Source organism: Lipophrys pholis (genome assembly GCF_963383615.2).
Source record: "Lipophrys pholis genome assembly, chromosome: 16".
Classification (NCBI taxonomy): Eukaryota; Metazoa; Chordata; class Actinopteri; order Blenniiformes; family Blenniidae; genus Lipophrys; species Lipophrys pholis.
Genome location: NC_137634.1, coordinates 24,591,671 through 24,614,887, shown reverse-complemented (window position 1 = coordinate 24,614,887; position 23,217 = coordinate 24,591,671). Strand labels below are relative to the sequence as shown.

General features: G+C 42.3%; 1 protein-coding gene across 2 annotated transcripts in view; it reads right to left on the bottom strand.

Moving 5' to 3' along the window:
* pof1b (POF1B actin binding protein) overlaps nt 1-22,895 on the bottom strand; it is a 29,408-nt gene extending 6,513 nt beyond the window's left edge. The window contains exons 1-3 of one of the 2 annotated variants that reach the window (XM_080483654.1): nt 22,266-22,895; nt 16,401-16,502; nt 372-613 (exon numbers count right to left, since the gene is read on the bottom strand). In XM_080483654.1, coding sequence (XP_080339780.1) covers nt 372-613; nt 16,401-16,502; nt 22,266-22,625 — 704 coding nt within the window. In that variant the 5' untranslated portion in view covers nt 22,626-22,895. The remainder of the gene's footprint in view (nt 1-371; nt 614-16,400; nt 16,503-22,265) is intronic. The other variant, XM_080483653.1, reaches the window with a different exon arrangement.
* Between the last annotated feature and the right edge of the window lie 322 nt (nt 22,896-23,217).

Below are 23,217 nucleotides of genomic sequence, written 5' to 3'. Positions count from 1 at the left end.
TTTGCTCTGCACCCAAACGTCATGCCTGATCATGTATCTTCATCCCTGAAGAGCGTGTAGCGTTTAGAACTCGTTTCTCACAGTGAAGGCAGCCCTGTTGGAGGCCAGTGAGTTTGATGTGGTTCTACTCCGGGACCAAACCTGGCGCCCGCTGCTTCTTGTTTATATAGAAGGTGAACGGCTTGAAGTGATATTTTCTGCCACCAGGAGTTCAATCTGAGGGTTCAGTCAGTGATTCGGTGAATCATGGACTCAGGTGTGGCAGAGGTGAAGAGTTGAAAGGAGGATTACCGTCACACTTACACACTCACACACTCAGCTGAATGAATCATCAGCGTGTGAAAGGACAACTCTGTTTTCTCTCCACTTACTGTCCTCGGATCTTGGACACATGCTCGGAGATGCAGGAGTGGATGTCGCAGTTCTTCCTGTAGACGTCGGCCAGAAGCTCCCCGAAGTAGCGCGTGTCCAGCTTGGTGGGCTCGGGGAGCTCCCTGAGCGCCGTCCTCACCTCCGTCCGGGAGATCTTCTGGATTGCCGGCGGCGGGTTTTGCTGGATGACGTTGACGATCTCCACCTCTTCCAACTCCACATATTCCTCTCCGTCTTCCTCCTGCAGGAAGATTTGTGAATTTAGCCATTTTATCTGACGTTTCAGGAACATGTGTTTGTGTTTTGAACTGGATTCATTTTAAAAGTGAGATGAATTTGCTTCAGATCGCATCTGAAATACCTGCAGGGGGCGACTGGTCATTAGGGGCAGGGGGACTGAGCCCCCCCTGGTGTCACCAGAAGGGACTGCATGCAAAGTATGTTCTACATTTTTATACAATATTTTCTTGTTTGTGAATAAAACTTCCTCTTATATAGCAAATAATTAGTGTGTGAGGACTGAACACCCTGGTTATTGGTCTCTTCTTGCTGCTGCAGGTTGTTGATCCACACCGATGGTGCATTAGTGTAGCTCGCCCCTCTCTCGCCATGCAGTGTGTATTGGATGCAGTAAAGTGTAAGTGTTCATGCTCAGTCTCTGGCTCCGTTCATTCAGATCACATGATCTTGACGCGTCGTGGGGCTTGAAGCCTGAAGCCCCACCAACAAAGTCATTTAGAAGCTCAGAGCTGAGTGGCTGGCGCTGATTGAGGCTCTGCGTCACAGAACTGGAAAAAGTCGTCATAAATACCAGCTTGGTAGCAGCGAGAGCGAACATTTCAGAATCAAAATGAATTAGGTTGAATACTCACTGGAGTTTGAAACTTACTTTAGAGGTAAAACTGCAATTAACTGATGATAAACTGAGACACGGTGACCAAGACCTTGCAAGAATCTAATGTTTATGTAACTTTACCGGAGATCCCTGTTTATGAAACAGCAGTCCTCGGTTCGACACCCGACCACAACTTCATTTTTTCTTTCCTAATTGAATTTTTCTTTTTTGATCGGCTATCTCCAAGGCTCAACCTTTTCACGGGATCAGTGCCTATATGGCCGTTATACTGTTGTGGCTAAAACGCCACGCAGCCACTTTACTCTGCCATTCAGTGGTGTCATATAAAATCTTGCTCCACCAAGTATCTAGATGTAGAAACGCCACTGAATACCTGAAAACAAAACTGGTTTTGACGCATTGAAGCTTCTGCTTCAACAGTTGATGTAGACTGATGGTTGGCTTGTTAAGGCTCTGAAGCTGAGGTGTCAAACAAAAGGCCTGCAAGAGGCTCCAATCCAGCAAAACTACCTAGAAAATGATAAAACTCTATAAGACAATATTTCTTAAGAGCAGCGATACAACACAACACTGAGACCCAAACTGAGATGTCATGATGCTGCCATGAAGCGTAGCAAGCGAGCATTAGCCTCAAAGCCAGACTATCTGGGTGTAAAAACACCCATAATGCAACAGGTTTGGTTTTTGACATTTCACTGAATTTTACCAGAGGCTCTTATCAAAATTTGCTTTATGTTGAAATTAGAGTAATTCTAGGAAGTAATTATTTGTTTTTTGTGAAAACATTGAAATTTTCATCAGGCGTACTCTGCAACACAACCAAGAAAAACTTTTAACATTTAAAGTTAAAGATTATTATGGCTCTAATTTACCGGTCCGGCTCACTCAGGATGAAACCGGGCTGAATGTGGCACTTTAATTAAAATGTAATACACCTCTGATGTAGCATGAACACAAAACGATCGATAGATAGATAGATAGATAGATAGATAGATAGATAGATAGATAGATAGATAGAGAGATAGAGAGATAGAGAGATAGAGAGATAGATAGATAGATAGATAGATAGATAGATAGATAGATAGATAGATAGATAGATAGATAGATAGATAGATAGATATGACTGAAAGTTCTGACTCCGTTCCTCTGTGGGTGAACCCGGCGGTTTAACATCTGCCACAACAGTAAACTGTATGAAAACACATATTAAAAATTGCTGCACTGAAAAATTATTGTTGCATTGACACAACTGAATTTTTTTATGAACAACTGAAGAGATTAAATCCCTGATAAGAAGCTCAGAGTTTAAAAAATAATAAAGTCATTCTGACGCCACTCATAAACTGATCCAAGTCAAACACGCCCATCAGCGCCTCTTATCTGCAGGTAGAGGCAGAGACGAGTCGAGCAGGTGCTGCATAACAGGTTACGTAAGGCCAAGAGGAGCCGAGAGCTCCACCCACCGAGAGCACCTTCACTCTCCGCAAACACACAGGGGGTCCAGAACACCACTGTTTGAAATGCCTTGCCTCATTTCCACCTCTTTTTGTCTATTTTTAGCAACGCAGTCGCACCTACACGACGGGCGCAATGGTTTTTCTCACAAGCGCTCCAGTGGAATCCCTCCAAAGAGCAAGATGTGATGAAAAGCTGGCGTGCAGGCTTTCTTATCGCAAGCTTCTCTTCTTTTGATCAGAGCCATAAATAATATATACGAGCTCAAAACCTGACAACAAATTAATTGCATTCTTTTTGCTCTGCATTGAAAAGCAGGGCGTTGACATCCCAGCATGCATCTGCCCGGAGAGAAGGAGTGGGAGTCTTTAGCTGAAGCTTTTTAATGAGGATCTTAGTTCCATCTTCAGAGTGCTAAACCAACATGTCGAGAAAACAGAGAGAGAGAGAGAGAGAGAGAGAGAGAGAGAGAGAGAGAGAGAGACGCCCTCCTGAATATTCTTACTGTGGCTGTGCAGAGCGGCTGAGCCAGATTCCACAAGTCAGAGGGAAGATTACAAAGCCAGGTTTTCCCACTGTGAATTTTACACAACAGTGTCACTGTAGAACCACCGACATCTTTGACAAACCATTCAGACTGAACGTGAGCCACTGGGAACATTTCTGGTGTGTTATCGGGACGTTTAGGTTAAACAAACCAACTGGAGTCTTAGAAGTTTTCAAATAAGTTGGAATAGAAACGTCTCATGTCATAGTTTAGAGCCTTCAGTGAGAATTAGTCCTGTTTAGATGATAATGTTTTAAAGGGGACATATCATGCTAAATCCACTTTTTTAGCCCTTAAATGCATTTTGTTGTATATTTAGAGTGTTTAGAAGTACAGAAAAGTTCAAAGTAGTCTCTTCAGGTGCTCCGTTGATATCTTTATATTCTGTTTTGGTCATATTTTGCGATCGGTTTCGATTTTTCTATTCTCTATTACGTTTTTTGAACAATGACGTCACAGTATTCTCAGCGGAACTGCCAAATTAGGACATCGACATTTCGAGCAATCCGCCATTTTTGTTTAACGCTGCGATTTTGTAGTCCAACCGAAGTTACGAGAGGATAAGTCGAAATGTTCGGTTGTTGGATGTAGTAACCCACAAGCTTCGTTACACCGTCTCCCAGCATCAGAACCTTTTCCAAGTGCCTGGTTGAGTTTTATTTTTCACAGAAATGTACCCACATCTGTGGGTAAGGTCATTTTTGTGTGCGCGAATCACTTTAAGGACGACTGCTTCAGCAACCTCCGCCAGTATAAAGAAGGATTTGCCGAAAGACTTCGTCTGATTGAGCGGTCAGTTCCTTCTATCTATGGAGACGACGAACAGAGCACTTCGGTAAGCTGTATATAACGCTAAAAAGTGTGATGATAAGACGTCCCTGTCATTGTTTTGTTAGCATTAGCAGTTGCACCGTCTTCATATGTTAGCGCTGTGTGCTCGTTTTAGATTATAATGTAACTTCTGTGTTAAATAGTCGTTGTAATACAGGCAGTATTGTAGTAGTGGGCATGGATGGAGAAGTTAGTGTAAATATAGTAACACACCATTGCGTTACATCCATATGAAGACGTTGTTCTGTAGGTGCATCATCGTCATTTTCATCTCGCTCCGCCGGGTCCGACTCTGGCTCCAACATGTATGGCTGGATGGACAAATCTTCCCTTGTTGACATTTTGTAAATAATGTGTGAATATAAAGTTTCTGCGCCGCTAGATAATTGTATCTGTTCTATCAAACTACAAAGATGGCCGAACAGGGTGACGTTGAACCGAGTGTCACCTCTGCAACCTGGAGAGGAGGCGGGGTATGAAGTGTCTCATTTGCATTTGAAGAGACCGCCCCAAAACGAGTTGCTCTCAGAAGCACATCAGAAAAGGGGTAGAAAAGGGGCCTGTGGAGCTATAATAATGAGGAATTCAGACCCAAGTATTGCAGTTTCGCGTTGTATAGACCACAACTGTATGATTTATATGTAAAAAGGAAGGATTTAAAAGCATGATATGTCTCCTTTAAGTGGAAACAAATCGTTTTTGAGTTCTGGGTTCAGAAAATGTTTGCGTTTACACGGAAACGTTTCGAAAACACACACCTCCGCACAGAAAACAATCTGTGTTTTGAAAAAGTTCCACCTTGTGAGCCATTTTTAGAAAGTTGCCCGAGTACCGCAGTGTAAACGGGGCCTACGTCAGTCCCACAAAATCAGCACGATGGTGTCATCACACTATAAATACACATGAAATTATGCTTGTAAAGTCAGTGTGATTGATTAATTTGGCTTTTACACAGAAAATCTAGAAATTCTGTTGAAGTTATTTTCTCTGGAAAACTGCAGGAGCGTCGGTTTATTACAGAGAAATACTCAATTCTAGATCTCATACTGGCTGATGTCTAATTAGCATATTTTTAAAATTCCTTCCTTGTGGGAAGTTCCCAGTTTGACAGGATTCAGACGAAATTCTTCAGAATGAGAAAATAGGACTTTTCCCGTTGTGCGATTGGCCCTGAATGCACCATGTCACCCGGCTGCAATGCCGACGTGTAGAAGACTAAACAGAGGTGTAATCTCTGGGTTTGAGTTTCAGGAGATTTCACAGTGACGAAGGGGGTGAAATAGTTGAAAGATTACACGTTGGATTCCCAGCCTGGAGCGTAGCGAGCTCAGGAACGACAACAACACTGTAAGAAGACACAGACACGCCAGGTTAATGGCTTTTTACCTGCAGGTGTCAAACTGATTCCACCTCTTTTAGTAGAGTAACAAAGACTTTCAAGTCTCCCGATGAGACAAGAGGTGTCAAACGCATTTCTGTTCAGGGGCTACGGACCAGTAAAATAGTTCCATAACAACCTTTACATCTAAACTTTTGTTGTCGTGGCGCAGAGTATACATGAAAAAAATGTCTATATTTTCACAGTTACTATGGAAAATGACTACAATCTCAAAATAAAGGCAATTTTAATGAAACCTTCTGGTGCAAAATACAGTGAAAATTCTAAAAAAAAACTCTTATAGCTGTTGCATTAAGGGTATTTTTACAAAGCGGACAGAATGGCTTTGAGGCCAGTTTGATAGCAGCGATGTAGCTGGCTGTCATGGCAGCATCATGATATCTCAGCTGGGGTCTCAGTGTTGTGTCGCTACTCTTCAGATATTTGTTTAGAACAGGGGTCTCCAACCTCGGTCCTCCAGGGTCCCTGTCCTGCAGGGTTTAGCTCCTCCCAGTTGCAGCACACATGATTGCAATGAGCGGCTCGTTATTGGGCTTTTTCACAACCTTGGTGATGACATCATCATTAGATTCAGGTATGCTGAAGCAGGGAGAGAACTAAAACATGCAGGACAGGGCTCCTCCAGGACCGGAGCTCGACACCCCTGGTTTAGAATAATCAATGTTTTCTTTGACATTTTTTAGAATAGAAATTAATTTAGCAAGTTTTTGGCCCACGGGCCTTATGTTTGAGAAACAATACAACAACAGTTTCATTAAAAAAAACTTGTATTTAATGTGTGTCTCTTTTACATTGTGCGAGATCCTCACGCAGGCCCAGCAGAACCCTCATAAAGGCCAGCTCTGGCTCCATGTTTGACACGCCTTCAAAACACCACCACTTCTTTAAATCTTTACAAAGTAAAAGCCGTTTTTAATAGACTCGGATGGTAAATTTTTTATCTCGGATCGTGTGAGTCACTGCGGGTCTTTGTACCAGTGAAGCAGTGATTTGATTGCGCGGACACGCACCACAAACACAAATGATTAACAGCAGATGACGAGGGATATTTCACACACGGTGACACACACACCCATGAAGGACAACTCCAACGACACACACCTCTGCTATCAGACGGTCTGGCTACAATAAAGCCAGAGTGAAACCTTCCAGAGATCAAAGGTCACAGCGCTTCCATGTGCGTCTGCTCGCTTCGCGGTCGATCAAAACGCAAACAGACGGATAGTAGAAGGTGCAGCCGAGGGAAACTATGCCCGGGATGACGCCGGGGGTGGGTGTGTCTGCGGGGCGGTGGCTGCTACATTAACATGCCTGTCATTCCTACCCAGAAAAGGAGAGTGAGGACGAGACGCAGTCAGGAGACAAACCAGAACGAGCTGCCGGTTGCTGGGAGACGGCGAGCCGCTCAAGGTTTCGTCAGTGTTTGTAACATGTATATCAACAAGTCATGAGATAGTCGGTCATAATCTCATCGGTTCATTACCTCCTCGTCTGTCACGTGGATCTAAAACCAGAGGAGGTTAATAAATGAGTCTAAAGACTGGAGGCGTTGTTTCTGTAGCAGTAATACACAAGGTGAAGTGAAAACAAACTTTCATTGTGTTTTGGGTGTCCGTTAACACAACAACGGCGAGTCGCTGAAAACGTAACGGTTTGAAAGCGCTCCGACGCCGTCTCCATGGAAATGGTGGAAAACACAACTTTTCTCCATTTCCAGGAAGGTGAGAGAAAATGCAACTTTTTGAAAACCCTCAGACTCCATCTCCTGGAAACACGGACAATTGCAACTTTTTAAAACCGCTCTGAATCCATCTCCATGAAAAGGGGAAAAAACTCTTTTGAAAAGAGGTATTATTTTAAAATGTTGCTGTGTAAATGCAAACGCAAGCACTGTTTTTGAAACATTGCAGTGTGAAACTTTTCTGAAACGTAAACACACACAAGTTGCATTTTCACTTGAAGCGTTGTCGAGGTCTGACTGGAGCTTCACACAGGAAGCACTCGGCCTGAACTAGTTTTACTTGACCGTAGCTCTGAAACTCTGTCACGCGTTTCTGTTTCTGTCGTGTCATCGATCTCTACTATTTCATAATCCAGTATCGACATGATTTTCCAGGCCCGATGAGGATGAGGAGGACAGGGATGGCCTTAGTGATAATGAAAGCACCTTGTTCGTGTGCTTAAAAACTCCACAGAGCAGTTTGTGAATGTTCCCATCTGAAGAGCAGCTCCTTGTCTTCCTCCTGCCTGCGCCTGTTTGAGTGGATGGAGGTCAGTGTGTGGCCGGTAACACTAGAGGTTGTTATTGGGGAGAGAAGAGTCGCCTTACCACACTGCCTCTTTGTGTGTGTGCACTGAGAACCGTCAGTGTGTCAGCGCACAGGGACAATTTCAACCTGAGCCTATTGTAACGCCGTATTTCACACTGTTCACAGGAATTTTAATGCTTTTTCTGGAATAAAGACTCGATTTCCCTGCTTTTTCTACAGTGTAGGAGGACGTCAACATGCTGAGTCCACCTGAATCCCTCCTGACATCCACTTTCTAGGAATTACCAGAAGAGGTTGGGACAGGTGAGCCTGCAGGCTTCAAGGCTTTGTTACATAACTGGGTCATTATGAGCCATTTTTGTGGCTTTCAATCAGTTTGAAACTGAAGACGAAAAGCCATAAAGAGAGCAACATATTTAAGATGAGACTCTCACATGGTTTTTATATGAAACGAGTGCAGGTTTAAGGCCGTGTAAATATACATCTGGATGAGATTCTCAGAGCTTCGTAGTCACAAAAGCCAACTGTTCTGAGGGGAACTAACGGGACGAGCTAGATGTTGAAGTCAGAACAAATCTTAAAGCTGCACCAAGAACTTACATTAGTGACCAAAAGTTTGAATTTTCATCAAACCATTTAGCATTTTTCCATTTTGTAACTAATTCTGCAAACTCTATGTTCAAGACAGGAGAGAATTATGAGTATAAAACATCCTGGGGAGCTTCAAATGCTTCAGACAGCTGCGTTTGAAGCAACATTATGGAATATCTTCTTTGTGAAACACTGAATAAAATCCAACAAATCTAACAATGGCTGAAGCTGTGACTCACTGCCATCGTATAACTTACATTTTACACACTATGAAGAACAACTATTCGGCTTTAGTGATATTGGATTCCACATACATATATTTACATATGTCAGGTTAAAAAACACACTAAAGTTTGAGAGTTAATTGCCATTCTCTTATCCAATCACAGTCAATATGTTTCACCACACAACCATTTCCATTGGATTAAGCCACGCCCCTCAAATCCAGCATGAGGAAGAGAAACGACAGAAAACACTACAAAAAATACTTTTAGAAAGTAATTATCGACCACAGAGCGAGAGCAATAGACACAAGAGGAAACGTTTCTTTTCGTCATCGGATCCGTAAAACAAGTGAATGACCTACTTTGGTCAGCTGTTTGTCTTCTTCACCATAGTTGGTTTGTCTGTTTGTCATTTTAACTTTTGCTTCCTCTTTGAAGCCGCGTGTTTGCAGACGATCAGATGCTTTTAGCAAACAGAAACACGTTTCCTGGAAAAACCTCAGGACACGTCGCCTCGGGTGCTGGAGGGTTCCAGGACCAACGGCACACGTTTTCTGATCTCTATGGGTTTCAGGATATTCTTCTTTTTGGACTGTAACCGTTTGAAATTGTGACGTGTTAGAAGACCGAGATAGTTAGAAGCATCCACTGACGTATAAAGATGTTTAAATAAATATAGAAAAATAACATTTTCCTCTGGTTCTGATATGTTTTAATGTGATTGAGTGTTCTGCTGTTGACAAAGTAGCATGTAATGAGGAAACGAAGCTCCTTCACATGCACACAGCCCGAAGCAGAAATGCAGAAATGACATTGGAGTCATCTCTCGCTGTAAGATTGAAAAAAGCTTGAACTTTGCTTGGCTGTGCTCCCCTCAGGTGAAACTGCTTCTGTGAACACAGGCCAAGTTCAGTCTGAGGTAATTAGTGAGGAATGCAGCTTGTTTATCGAGTCCATGTCTTCCAACCACAAAACACCGGCCCATCAGCAGGAGGGTAAATCATTCAAAGGGCTGAAACGCCTCAACAACAGGAGCGTCAATGACTTTCACCGACACCTGCAGATACCATCAGACAGGAAGACAAAGACGCGTTTCGGCCAATTGATTCTGGAGGAAAACGGTGTGTGTGCATTAGATAGGAAAATTCTGTAGATTTCTTCATGTTTCTGCAAGAATTCACCACAAAATGCAGCCAAATCTACTTATAAGTTACAGTCCTGAATCCTCGAGTTGGATAAAGCGGGACGAGAGATGGATGCACGCTTCATATCCAGCTGGAGTTCAAAAGTTCCTGCAGGATTATTTAGACTGAGAAGAAACTGTGCATTTTGAGATTTCAGTGTTTTTCCTATAAGTCTGTCAAATCAGTAAAAAACAGACTGAACACATTTTTGCAACAAACATTCCAATTTCATCTGGACCAGTAAAACGCTGCCATATTAAGTTTTGAATTAAAACTTTGAAGTGTTTCTTTGTTGTGGTGCAGGGTACACGTGATGAAAATGGTTTTCTTCACTGCATGTGCAGTCCCCAAAGCACTTTCCACCATCAATCACATTCACCCATTCATTCTCACTCACGTTCACACACTCGTAGAGGCGGCTGCAATGCAAGGTGCTCAGTCCATCAGTGTTCAGTGTCTTGTTCAAGGACACTATGACATGTGGACAGGAGGAGATGGGGAATCGAACCTGCAACCTTCCGATTCAGGGACGAATGACCGCTCTACCGACTGAGCCATAGCAACTCAAAATGTCAATATTTTCACAAAACCAAACCAATACTCCAGAAAACTACTACAATCTCAACATGAAGCCAATTTTAATGAAGCAAAATACAGTGAAAGACTTCAGCTGTTGCATTATGGGTGTTTTTTCCACTTCGTTAAGGCTCATGGCTCCACACCCAATCTGGCTTCACTGATGCTCCACACCCGATCTGGCTTCACTGATTGCCAATGAGCTTTTTGCACGGTTGAAGTTTCCATAAAGACGTTACCTGTCATAATTGTTTATTTGGTCGCAGGTGAAGCACATCTGGACCAATCAGTGCAGGAATCAAAGAAATGTCAAAGGTTTCATAAAGGTAGTCTTCTACTGATCATCTGAAGCGTCTCTACACGAGCCACTCCCGTTCAGTTATCTGTACAGTCGTGTGGTTATAAAGAGGAGTTCATGTTATCTGTTCACACAAAGACTCAAACGCAAGCTGACGCTGCAAAATAAACAAACTGTATCTCACCTGCAAAGCTGTGAACCCTGCTGACGCCAGAAGGAAAGCTTGGAATGAGAACTGGTCCAAAGACAGAGTCACTGAAGGCTACAAATCAAATGTCTATTCCAGTAAAGGCTTTGAGGGCCTGACAACAACAATTCAAGTGAAAACACAAAACTTTCCTTGTGTTTTGAAGGTCTGTTTACACGACAACGGTGCTCAGAGCTGTGAAAACACAACTTTTTGGAAACGGATCCCAGGGTGGAACTATTTGAAAACGCCCGGGACTCTGTGGTCATGTAAACAGGAGAGAACGAGACTTTATGGAAAACGCTCAGGCGGTCGGGAGAAACGCTGCTACTGCTCATGTGCACCTCGGCTGGAGCCAATAGTTCTTCTGCACACGCATCCGTCAATAACAAGAATGGCGACATCGTTTTCAGGCCTCGCAAACTTTTCATCGCATTTAGGGGAGGCCATGGAGTGCTTTTCCTGCGCATGCGAAATAGGGTGGCCCAGTCTGTATTCTGGTTTTATCGTCCATATTGGTAGTTTAATAGCAATACCGATATCGGGTACTCGTCATTGCGTTAACAATTATGGCGTATTGTTCTCTGCACAAGTGTGTGTGGTTTCATTACAAAAGCAAGCATCAGTGCCCCCCCATGGCCCGGCATGCTAACTACATCATTGTCAGTGGGTCTGCCGCTGTTGTGTAAACGCAACACTTAGGTGTTGCCGGGGCCTAAGAACACTGTTGTGTTAATGTGAAACTTTTATGATGCATTTTTCGTAACGCTAACCCGTGTAAAGAGGGTCTTGTTTGCACATGACGTCCCGGTTAATGTTCCCGGCTCATTGTGACGCCTCCTCTGCCGTCCCGTAAATACCTGAATGCTTCTCTTGCCCTGCAGTGGTGAGAAAAGCCTCTGCAGGAGCAGCTGTGCAGAAACACTTTCACCTGTAATGCAGAATGTGATTTATCTGCTTTTAAACACCACTTTTAAATCATTTAAATGCTGTTTACTGCAGCTTAACAGTTACTGTGGGTAACATCAACTTAACTTTAAGAAAGTATGACAATATATATTAGTCTAGTAACCACATGATTCACGTTTTGCTTTTTTGTTTTAATGTATTTTCTGGCTGTTAACTTGTTTGTTTTGAGCCTGAAATGTTCCTTTAAGCTTTTCAAGCACTGTGTTGCTATACAATCTTGAATTCTATTTAGCTGAGTGAGCAGAGCACAGCAGAGAACCTGCAAAGCTTTACTGCCTTCATTGGATTGAAGTTTGAAGAAACATGTGCAGACAAAGCCTGCCCTTCTGATGTTATGACAGTGAAATGATTATTTTACAGTACCACGATCCTCAGTCAGGAGTCATAACTATCCTGCAGCTGTGTGAAACATGCACAAACCTGTAAAGACAGATGAAATGACAAGAGCAGAGATGTTTGTTTGCATGAGGACAAAAAATCTCTGCTTCGTTTTCTTGTTTGATCCATGAAGTTGAAGCATGTAAGGCCTGTATTTGGTCTCATGCTGCTTTGATCTCCCGCGGCTCTCTGAGCTGCAGCAGCGTCGGTTATTCACGTCAGACGTTTGGCTTCAACACACCCTCCATTCAGCCAGTTATCCTCATTCCTAAGGCTCATGGTGCGTTGGCTGGCAACAGTTCCACCGACTGCTTTACACACTCCAGAGAGAAGAAAGACTTTTAGGACAACTGCACTGTTTGAGCTGATTTCTAGCAATAAAACTAAAGCCGGAACTGTGATTGTTGATCGAGGGAAAGATTCAAACACTGTGCCATTCTCGTGTTTGTTTCAGGAAAAGAACAATGAATTTGTGCAGTTATTTCCAATGACAATCCACCCGTCGTTTGTGAGTGAGAGGCAGGCGGGTGGAAAGGTGGAGCTGCATAAGGAGAGGTCCTTCAGGTGGATCAGTTGAAGTGGTCGGCATTAACCTTTGACCTCTGTGGTGACTGAAGGAAAATTATGTTCAGTCGGAGAATTAAGTGAGTGTGGAAGTGGATCTCTGGAAGATTTCTTCTGTTTTCCCTCTTAAAGGTGTCCTCCGTATTAATTATTAGTAGTAGTAGTAGTGTTGTTATTATTATTGTTATTATTTGTTGCCAATAAAAACAAAAACAACGTTTATTTACAATTAATAAAAACAATTTAATCCAAATATACACAAAGGTGGTATATAAATAGTTATTTTAATAATATTAATAAGAAGAACAGAAAACTCAAAAAAGTCTCTCTACCAGCTATGATATAACTTTGCATTTTGTTTTCATTCACCTAGTTTATTGAGTTCAATAAGTGCAGTAAGTCCAAGATATATAAATAAAAACAAGTAAAGAGGAGAAACATATGTTAAATCTGTCCAGAAACTGAAACCAGGAAATCATTTTGGTTTCACACAGAGAAACCAAGAAAAGACTAACTTTTATCTGTCGTGTGACACTCGATGATTCCCCACAGTTAAAGCCACGAGGAGTAAATATGACAGAGTCCAACCGAGACCAGACGGAGAAACGCCCCTTGTACAGCAGACTAACCTCAGACAGGCGTGGCCGACTGTTTCATACGACTGTGTTACTGACAATACGCTCATCTGAAGGTTTCTCTAAACCGGATCAAGTGGCGTCCATTGGAGGATCTGTGGCTGGAGTCTGACAACGGGCCAAGTCATTACACGAAAAGAGCAAACGCATCCCGAGCCAGTCAGAGCGAGAGCAGATCTAAAGGATGAGCTGCAGAAGATGTGACTTATTGGATTCAAGTCATCCTGAAGGAGACGCAAGGAGAATTCGGGGGTTCAGCTGCGATTCTACTTCCTCTACTGAAACGTTCCGATGGTCCAGGAAGACGAAAAGGTCAAAGAAAAAAAAAAGTAGAACCAACAGAGGGTGGAAAACAAGGAAATGTGGACAAAGAACGAGAAAGAAGAGAACAAAAGGTAGAATATGAAAGAAAAGGTATACAAAGATGACGTGGAGGAAGAAGACGTAGGGAAACAGGACGTACAAGATGAAGAAGATGATGGGATGAAGATGAAGGAAAGATGAGTAAGTACAACACTGAAATGTATAAGATCCTGAAGATGATGGAGAAGAAGACGAAGATGTAGAAAAGTACAAGAGGATGTAGAACAAGAAGAAAGAGAAAGAGAAAGAAATGATGAAGAAGACAAATAAGGTGGAGGAGACAAAGTTGTAGAAAAAGAAGTGGACAAAGACCAAGGAGATGCAGAAACCAATGTAGAAATGAGGAAGATGAAGATGAAGAAAAGTACAGGAAGATGTAGAACATGGACAAGAAGAAAACAAAGAAAAGAAGAAAAAGATGGAGGAGAAGACGAAGGAGATGCAGAAAAATATGAAGTAAAGTCCATTTAGATGTAGAAGAAGAAAGAAGAACACATACAAGAAGAAGACAAAGAAGAGAAAAGAAAAAGTACGAGATGAAGGTAAAGACGTACAAGAAAGAGTAAAGGAAGAAGAGATGACAACAGTTCATTAGAGATTAAAACTGGAGGAAACTGGAGTTCTTTCCACTTCCAGTGAATCTTGTGTAAATCAGAGCGATTGGAGCCGGATCTCTTTGTATCCTGATTACACTGAGTGATAAACTGATAAATACTTGCAGCTGTTTCAAACATTTCTCTGTTCGAGGATGAAGAGCAGAACACAGTTTTCACCGTGACACAGAAATACTGTCAATCCAACAAGGTTGATGGAAAAAGCAAAAGACAGGAGGCGTTTCGAGTCCGAGATCCTTCCAGTTCAGACACCCACATGGTTCAAAACGTTCAAAGGAATGCGCCCAGATGCAGCAAAGCATTGTGGGAGGAGGCCAGACACACCTGGCTGGAACACCCAGCCTGCGATTGTTTCGTCACGCCGACAGTTTAAGGTCCTGTGATTATGAACAAAGTGCTGTTGTAACAGTGTGAATGTGCCAGCAGGGCGGGGCTGCTTCCACGAAAACACCCCGGCTCAAACAAAACCACCTGGAAAGAAAAATTAATAAAAGCCCCGCCGAGGTTTCACACAACGCCGTGTTCCCATGTTGCTGAGGTGTGGGTGTGTGTCCAGGCCTGCGAACAGATCGACGACACACCCCGACTCGGCAGTTCACTCAAATCACACTTTCTGTTTGAACGTCTTCAGGGAGCCGAGACAGCGAGCTGTTCAGCTTTGAATAAAAACATCAACGTCCAATTAATACTGAGGACGTTTACACAGCAATATTTCAAGTGAAAACCCATCTTTTTTTACTTTGCAAAAGTTTTGCGGTTCCACAGCAATGGTTTGAAAACAATGTCGTTTTCATGTTGGGTCACTAGTTGGCGCTGATGGTCGTTTTTGTAATGAAACCACACACACAGACACAACGGACTCTACACATGAAGAACGGGGAGAACACGGACATTCGAGTGGACAGACCACCAAGTTGTATTGTCATTACGGTGACTGTCAAAATAAAACTACCAAGTCCAGCAGAAAATGGACTGGGAGTCATGACACAATGGAGGAAACTTTGCTCTGATTGTCTCTACTGAGCATGTGCAGAGGAACTGTTTAACAAAAAAGTTGCACTGACAAAGAGTCGAAGCATTTCAGAAAGTTGCATTTCCCCACTGTTTCCATGGAGACCGTCTCAGAGCAACTGTGCAGAACGAGTTGCTACGGTCGTGGTGTTGCAGTAGCAGCGTTTTCGCCGTGCACATGGAGACTGAGTCAGAGCATTTTTTTTTTTAAAACGGTGCACTGTCAGTGGCTCCAACCACTGCAAACACTGTTGCCGTGGTAACGGACACCAAAAACCAAAAGGTTTATTATTTTGACTTGAAAAGGTTCAAACGGGAACTGGAACAAATCACGACAACTAACAAACTTTTCCTTTGCCAAAGCAGTTCTGGTGAATTGAGTTAACCTGTTGATGCTAGGGTTAGCTTTAGCCTCAACATTCACCCGCGCCTTGATAAAATTGCTAATTGCTAACTGCTAACTCTAGCTTTTTGCAACACTTTCTTGTTTCTTAATCGTCAGTAGGTAGGCAGAGTTGCTCAACATATAATAGTGGCAATCCGATTGTTTTTGAACATGGCAACGGTTGCTTCTGTTAGCATGCTACATGCTACACTTTGGATGAAACTGTCAGTGCTGCTTCAGCTGGATGAGATCAATATCTGGTCAGTTGATCTGGGTTTGTCTATATATTTGTTCAGTATCAGTTTCCAGTTTATCCAACGCGCCCTTCTGGTTGGACCTGCTGGGCCACTTCTCTTTTAAATCCTCAGAGGAACTTAAATGATGTTTACAGTGAGCGGGGATTGTCCACAACTTGCTGCAACAAGTATAAATTTCCACAAACTATGACAATGTTTTTTTTAACTGACGCGTCCATCGGCGAAGTCTCAACTTGTAATTCTTTTTTTTAATTTGCATGTGGGAAGTCCACATTTAACACTTTGTGTGCCTAAAACTTTGACTCATTCTGAAACAGTTATTGTTTGTATTGCCACGCCCAAAACTCTGGTACGCTGTCAAAAATGTTTTTCAGCGATTTTTAGGTCATAGGGTGAACATGGTATTTTGTGTGCAGTGCAGTGTGTCTCCTTGCCTCCTCCTCGTCCTCCTCCTCCTCCTCCTCCGTGCAGGGCTCTGGACTCTTCATCGGACTGGACGACTGGCTGAACAGGGACGACGACTGATTGCTGATGCTCTGAAACGAAAAGCCGAAAGAAAAGAGATGTGACCGAGTTTAGACACTAAAAAATCACCTGCACTGTTATGAAAACGCTGCCGACCATGTTGAAGCTCATTTTTGACCCAAAAATATTTCAGCTAAAAAGCTTTTCGTGTTCCACATTCGGACTTCAACGAGAAGAACCTTGTAAACGTCGCCATTGTGTCATGCAAGATGAAGCCTTCAAAAGCCGTGTGCCCCAGAGGAAATCATTAAAAACACTGAGATTTGGAAAAGATTTGTCTTTAGCATTTTCAAACCTGAAAACGGGTTCCAGAGTGGAGAACTATTCAAACGCCGCCTCGGCTTTTACGTGTGGACGGCCAAGACGTATACTTGCTGAGAACGATGCCGCGACCCTCTCCGCAACGTCACTTACCAACAGCCGCGTGGCGGACGAAGCTGCTCATGCTAGTCGCTTCAATAAGGCCATATGGTCGGATTTGTCGGATAATGTTTTCATGCTCCATGTCTTCTTCTCCGGTTTTGGTGTATTTCTACAGTGCCACCTATAGGCCTGGTATATATACTACATCGTTTTAGGGAATTTTAACGGCGCCGTGTGGACGCTGGGGGGGAGAAGAACCACGAGGAGAGAAAAGCTGGTTTTGGTTGGTGTGGACAGACCAAGAAAGAGCTGACGTGGATCTGACACCATCAGATGATACTCAGTGTTACGGCTGCACATCATAACATCAAAATCTACAATACACATACAACACACAATGCGCTTTGCATTTATATTCTACTGTCATACATTGTGTGACCACAGTTCTGCAAAATAGACCTCAGATTCATCACAATATCAACAAGCACAGTATTTATTTATATAAGACTGGCAGACCTGCCATAAATTACTTTTCCAAGCAGATGGACAACAAGATCGTTTTTCTCCAGACGACCAAGTTAGAGTTTTATTACAGTGACTGTCAACTCTCAAACTACCCAGTCCCTGGAGAACATGGACTGATGTTACCATGGAAACAGACATTGCTTTCAAAAAGCCCAAAACTTTTTCTGAAACAAAAACGCATGTAAACGGGATCTTGATACTTAAAGTAGATGAACTATAGTCGAGGAACTGATTTGGTGTTTGCTCTTTGAAGCAGACGTACAGAAGCGGCTCTTGGTGCAGCGGTTGCCTCGTGTTTGCGTGTTTTGGATTTTCTCTGGCTATTCTCTTCCCACACTGGAGGTTATTTACTGCCGGTGTCAGCAGCGGCTCACGGCTGAACGGACGGAAACAGAACTGTGGAGTTTCAACGCTCCCCTAAACAAAAGCATTTCTGGTAAATGTCCTTTGAGGAAAAGCTATTTGAGTTATTTGAAGGAGGTTTGCTGAAAACCTTCACCTGAACGGAGCTCAGACTCGTTGGCTTTTAACTCTCAGAAGAACTTTGCATGAATAAATATCACGTGTGTGTTCAATGACTTTTAAACATAAAACAAACTCAGCTTATCTTGTGTTTTCGTTAAAGTAAACAGGAACACATTAGAGCCTTCAAGCTCTCACACACTGGGGGTGAAACCGACACGCCTCCGCTCTGACACCGCGTTGTGAATTTGACTTGAATCACAGATTTTCGTAGCGTCGCAGGCAAACGCCCACGTTTCGTCTTTTTTTTCCCAAGTTGGCGTTATTCATCGTGTACGAGCGCGAGCGGCAGATTTCCGAGCTGAGTTCAGCACCGGTTCACCTGCTTTTGGTTCTTTTGATTTATTTCTCTGGCTCTTCGAGCTCCTCCAGCTCTGATCATCACTTCCTCCCGACCAGGAGTGAAATCTTCTCACAGGCCAACGTTCTGCTGCTCATTTCAACTCTCAGAAAACAAAGCCTTGAAGTGCAGCGTTGATGCTCATTATGGTTTCTACTCTTTCATTATCTGTTCTGTTCACGTGGGGAACTCGTTGCTCGCTCCTGGAAACGAAACCTCGGTGTGCACAAGGACGTCGCTGCTCCAGGCTGGTTGATATTCATCCTTCTAGATACTGTTTGATCCAGCGGTGCCTGTACAGGTCTGCAGGATTAACCAGTCTGTACGGGAGGGGAGCGATGCCGGGGAGGGAAGCGATCAAGCATACTTTGTTTGTTTGGGGTTGGTTTTTTTTAGAGATTGCCGCAATAACGGTAAACATGCTTTCACATGTGGAGAAAAAGAGGTACAAATGACTTATTAACAACAATAACAACATTGGAAAAAGTTGAATTTCTGATTATACTTTCTAATAATTGTGTGTTTTAAAGTGCAGTGCTGGCACATTGAATAAATATTCAATGAATTTCAGTTTTGTCTGCACAGTGTGGATAAAACATTTAACATCTAAAGCAGCATTCAAATTCAATTAACTTGAGTAAATAGGAGTTTTGTTTGGAAATGTTTCTTAGCTATGCAGCGTGTTCAAGTATATCTTCATTTGTGGGGCGGAAAGAGAAGTTTAATGGGAAAAAAAACAAAAACACCAGGGAGTCGTCCAGAAGAAAGAGTGAAAACTGTTAATGTAGTGACTGAAAATGTTCGATTTCTGTTTTAAAACGTAATGTTATGCCTCCTGAGTTGCCGGTTATAGCAGCACTGAGATTGTATATGCGTCACTATTTAAAGATCTATACAGTGTACTGTCTTATCAGTTCAACATGAGATGTTGCATTGTGCTATAATTAAGTATAAGATGTAAACGTTCTGAAACGTGTTGTTTGAAATAACAGTGCAGGTGTTTCACAACGGCCTGAATCACACTTTTCTTTCAAATTAAAATTTCTATTATTATAAGTCCCTGTTTACACAACATTTCAAGTGAAAAAGCATTGTTTTATCCTTTTTGTTTCAGAGAAGTTTTGCGCTTATATGGAAACACTCAAAACGATGTAGTTAACCAGTTGGGCCACTAGTTGGTGCTGTTGGTTGTTTCTGTAATGAAACCACACACACACACATGCAGCAGAGAACAATGGGCTCTAAACATAAACAGTGGATAGTGAGCAGGCGACCAAGTTGCATTGTTATTGCGGTGACTGTCAAAATAAAACTTATAGATGATTGTGTTTTACCATTTCCATGGAAATGGAGTTGGAGCATTTTTAGAAAGTTGCATTCTTCGAGCACGCGTAAACAAACCTTGAAAATGTGCAAACGGGGCTTCAGAAACCGCCAGTGCTGTTATGTCAATATTCATCCACATGCAAACACTTAAATTATTTCATGTAAATGTAAAGCTGAAGAATTGTAATTTGTATTCGTCCGTTTAGTTACGTCCCAAAATATCACATGATGGGGTCAGACGCCAGGCTCTGGTTTTCACTCCTGCTCAGCATCATCTGTCATACTCACTTGTTTATTTGGGATCTCAGACTGTGAAATGTCAGAGCCCAGTGTGAGAAACAATGAGCTCATGTAATATGAGGGAAACTTGCTCACGCTGCTGGAGCCTTCCCAACAGCTCCGAGCTCATTGGACGGCAGCCTCGTCCCAGCAGACGTCACCCAGAGTGACGGAGCATGTGAGACGTTTAGCGGGCGACCACGACCCCGACGTGACTCACGGGTCAAACGAGAAAGATGCTTATTGTGACCGTTTAATGCAAAGACGCAAAAAAAAAAAAAAAAAAAACTCAGTTACACTTAAAAAAAACAAGAAATCTGCAGCCAAGCCAGTAAATGTGACCTTAAAGAAGGCAGCCGACAATCCCTGTGCACAGACGTAGAAGTAACTAATTACAGAGTCACAATACTGTAATTACCAGTACCAGTACTGTTTCAGCTGAGTAACTTAACACAACCTTCACATTTAATCTACTTTGCTGCTACACGCCTACATTATAAGGAAATAAAGCATTTTCATCAGCATTTGTACAGAAAACGAGTTTAACAGAGAATTTTCAAAAATTCAAAAATGTACTTAAAACTGAAATCTTTAAGTATCCTCTACACTTTTTTTTTTTTTAAAGTAATATTTCATTGCTTTTGAATATGTTGCATCTCAGTTTCAAACACTGAAAATATACTTTAGATGTACATATTCGATCCCATTAAATGAAAACAAATGTCTGATACTGATGTGAATAAATTCTGTTTAAATCAAGTTTTTAATCAATTCAATCGCGTTTTTAAAGGTAATTGGAATTATTTAAATACTGTTTCAACTGTGTAACTGATACACACTTTGCTGCTAAACACCCACAATATAACTTAATCAAGCATTTTGATTATAATTTGAGGAGGAGGTAAGTTTTTTCTTTCTTTTACCAGAGAATATTCCTGTTTTATATCTGTAGAGAGCCTAAGAATATATCTTTAAGTGTACTCTGCACTGGGCAGTCTATTTTTAGATAATGTTGATCTTTGTTTGTATTTCTTGTTGCGTTTCATGTTACAGCCCTGTGTCAAACACTCTGGATGAAGATATTTAATCCTATCAAATAGAACTGAATGTCTGTAACTGACATTTTGATTAAATTGATCAAGTTTTCAATCAATTCTTTTAATAGGAATTGAATAGGTAAAGCGAATCACCTGTACTTCAGGAGAGATAAATATTCTGTATACTCCCCCCATAAAAAATTAATTGCTGGCTGAACATAATGAATTGGATATTGATATTGAATATTTACTTCAAATTGTATGATTAAAATGATGTTTCACTTTATTTGTTAAGATAAATACAACCACATTTGTGTATGTGTTTCGGTTTAGATGTACTCACTACTTCCCCTTCCGTCCTGGCCAGTAAGCAGAAAGGTTTGGCTCCACAAACCCATCAGAGTAAAGTTCTGTTGTTATACATTATTCTGGTTCTGGAGTCTGTAACCTGCTGCTCTGGAGCCACATGTGGCTCTTTGGTTGTTTTGCAGCAGCTTCATGAAGCTTTCATTAGACTCCATGGAAATAAACATGTAATCTTATTTTTATTTCATTTACACACCAGAATCATTTTCCAAATGACTTTAATCTTTCGGATAAATTATGCTTTAAAAAAAAACAAAGCACAATAACTAAAATGGGGAAATGCAAAAAATTTGTAGAATTTTGAAAAGGGAAAAAGCTTTAAGATTAAAATAAAAAGCAAAACTGCTTAGAAAAGAGAGAACATTGCTAGAATGTCCACGTGTCAATAAGACTCCATAACTCCTCCCAGTAAATAGTATTTACTGTGTTTTGGCTAATCCCATCCTTTATGTGCTGATATTAATCACCATAAAGCCTTGTACATTTTAATATTTAAAATTACTTATTTAATATTTATCCTGTTGTTATTCTGTCTTAATTGATATTCAGCTTTCTATCAGTTTATTCTGTGTGGTGCAATGGTTAAAGAATTTTCCCTCTAATAAAGTATTTCTATTCTTTTCTAAAATGTAAAAATATTTCTAAACAATGCTGGAAAAGAATGATGAAACCACTAAAATCAGGTACAAAACCAGCTGAAAATGTAATGGCATGTTTACCAAATGAGATACCGTTTGAAAGCTTCTTTATATACGTGACTTTAGGCTGCGTTCACCTCATCAATTTGAAGATTCGACATGTTTTGCGGCTCCAGATAAAATTGATTTGGTGGAAAATCATAGAAATGTCTCTTTTGGTCCTTAAGATTTCCAAACCCCAGATTTATTTGATAGAAGTTAAATGTTATGTTAGTAATTATGTTGACGTAACAAACACTTTGAGTGTCATGAAGGGAGATTTCGGTTGTGACTGGTTCCCTCCTCGTGCTGCAGGAGGACCGAGTCCACGGGGCTCACCTCCAACGCGCTCTGCTGCTGGTACATCAGCAGCTCGGAGTCCTGGCTGCTGACGCTCATACGCGGCATGCTCTGCAGGTACATGGGGGACACCACCTGCTGCATCATCTGCTGCTGCATCATCGGCTGCTGCATGAGCACGTAGGACGGCTGCTGGACGGCCTGCTGCACCGGCACCAGGTAGCGCACCGTCTCGTAGGAGCCGTTCACCGAGTACGGCAGAGTGGACACCTGCGACACCGGAGACACCTGCGACACCTGCGTCACATGGGACACCGGAGAGCCCGGCTCGGGGGAGGCCAGGTTCAGCGTGCGGTACGTGGTGGTGGTGGTGGTCTTCTTACTTGAATTCACAGACATCTTGGACGGATCAGACCCCCCACAATGAGAAAAACACTAAACTAAAGCGAAAGCAGCGGCGGGAAGTTTGGAGTTCCCCCAAAGCGAATAAATCCCCAGCGAGGCTTTAGTATCCCGGCAGAGAGGTGATCCGCCCCGGCGTAAGCTTCCTCCTCTGCTGCGCCCACTGGAGAGGAAAGTCCAGTCCGAGGAGAACTTTATGGAAAGGAAAAGCCAAACTATGAAGGAGGGAGGCGCTCTGTGCTTCTGTATGCAAATTCTGCGGAGTGCATCAGGATGTGGGAGGGCTCAGGGGAAAAAATGTTTCCCGCACAGCTGACAAAGGTCAAAACGATTCATCTGGTCAGAAAATGTCTACACAGCTCGAACCGTGTGAGATCAAACTGTTTTAAAACCGGATCCTGGCCGTGAGCGCAGTTTGTGCGCTCCCGGTGCCAAAATACGCACGGACACTTTGCACCCTAAAGTGTTCTCCCTTCAATAAATGTGTTGGTTTGTGGAATGCATTTATTACTTTTGGTCCCATGTAAGACTAAAGTAAGAGTAAGTTTCATCAGGTAGTGAAGGAGAGTAAAAACAATGTTCGCCGCTC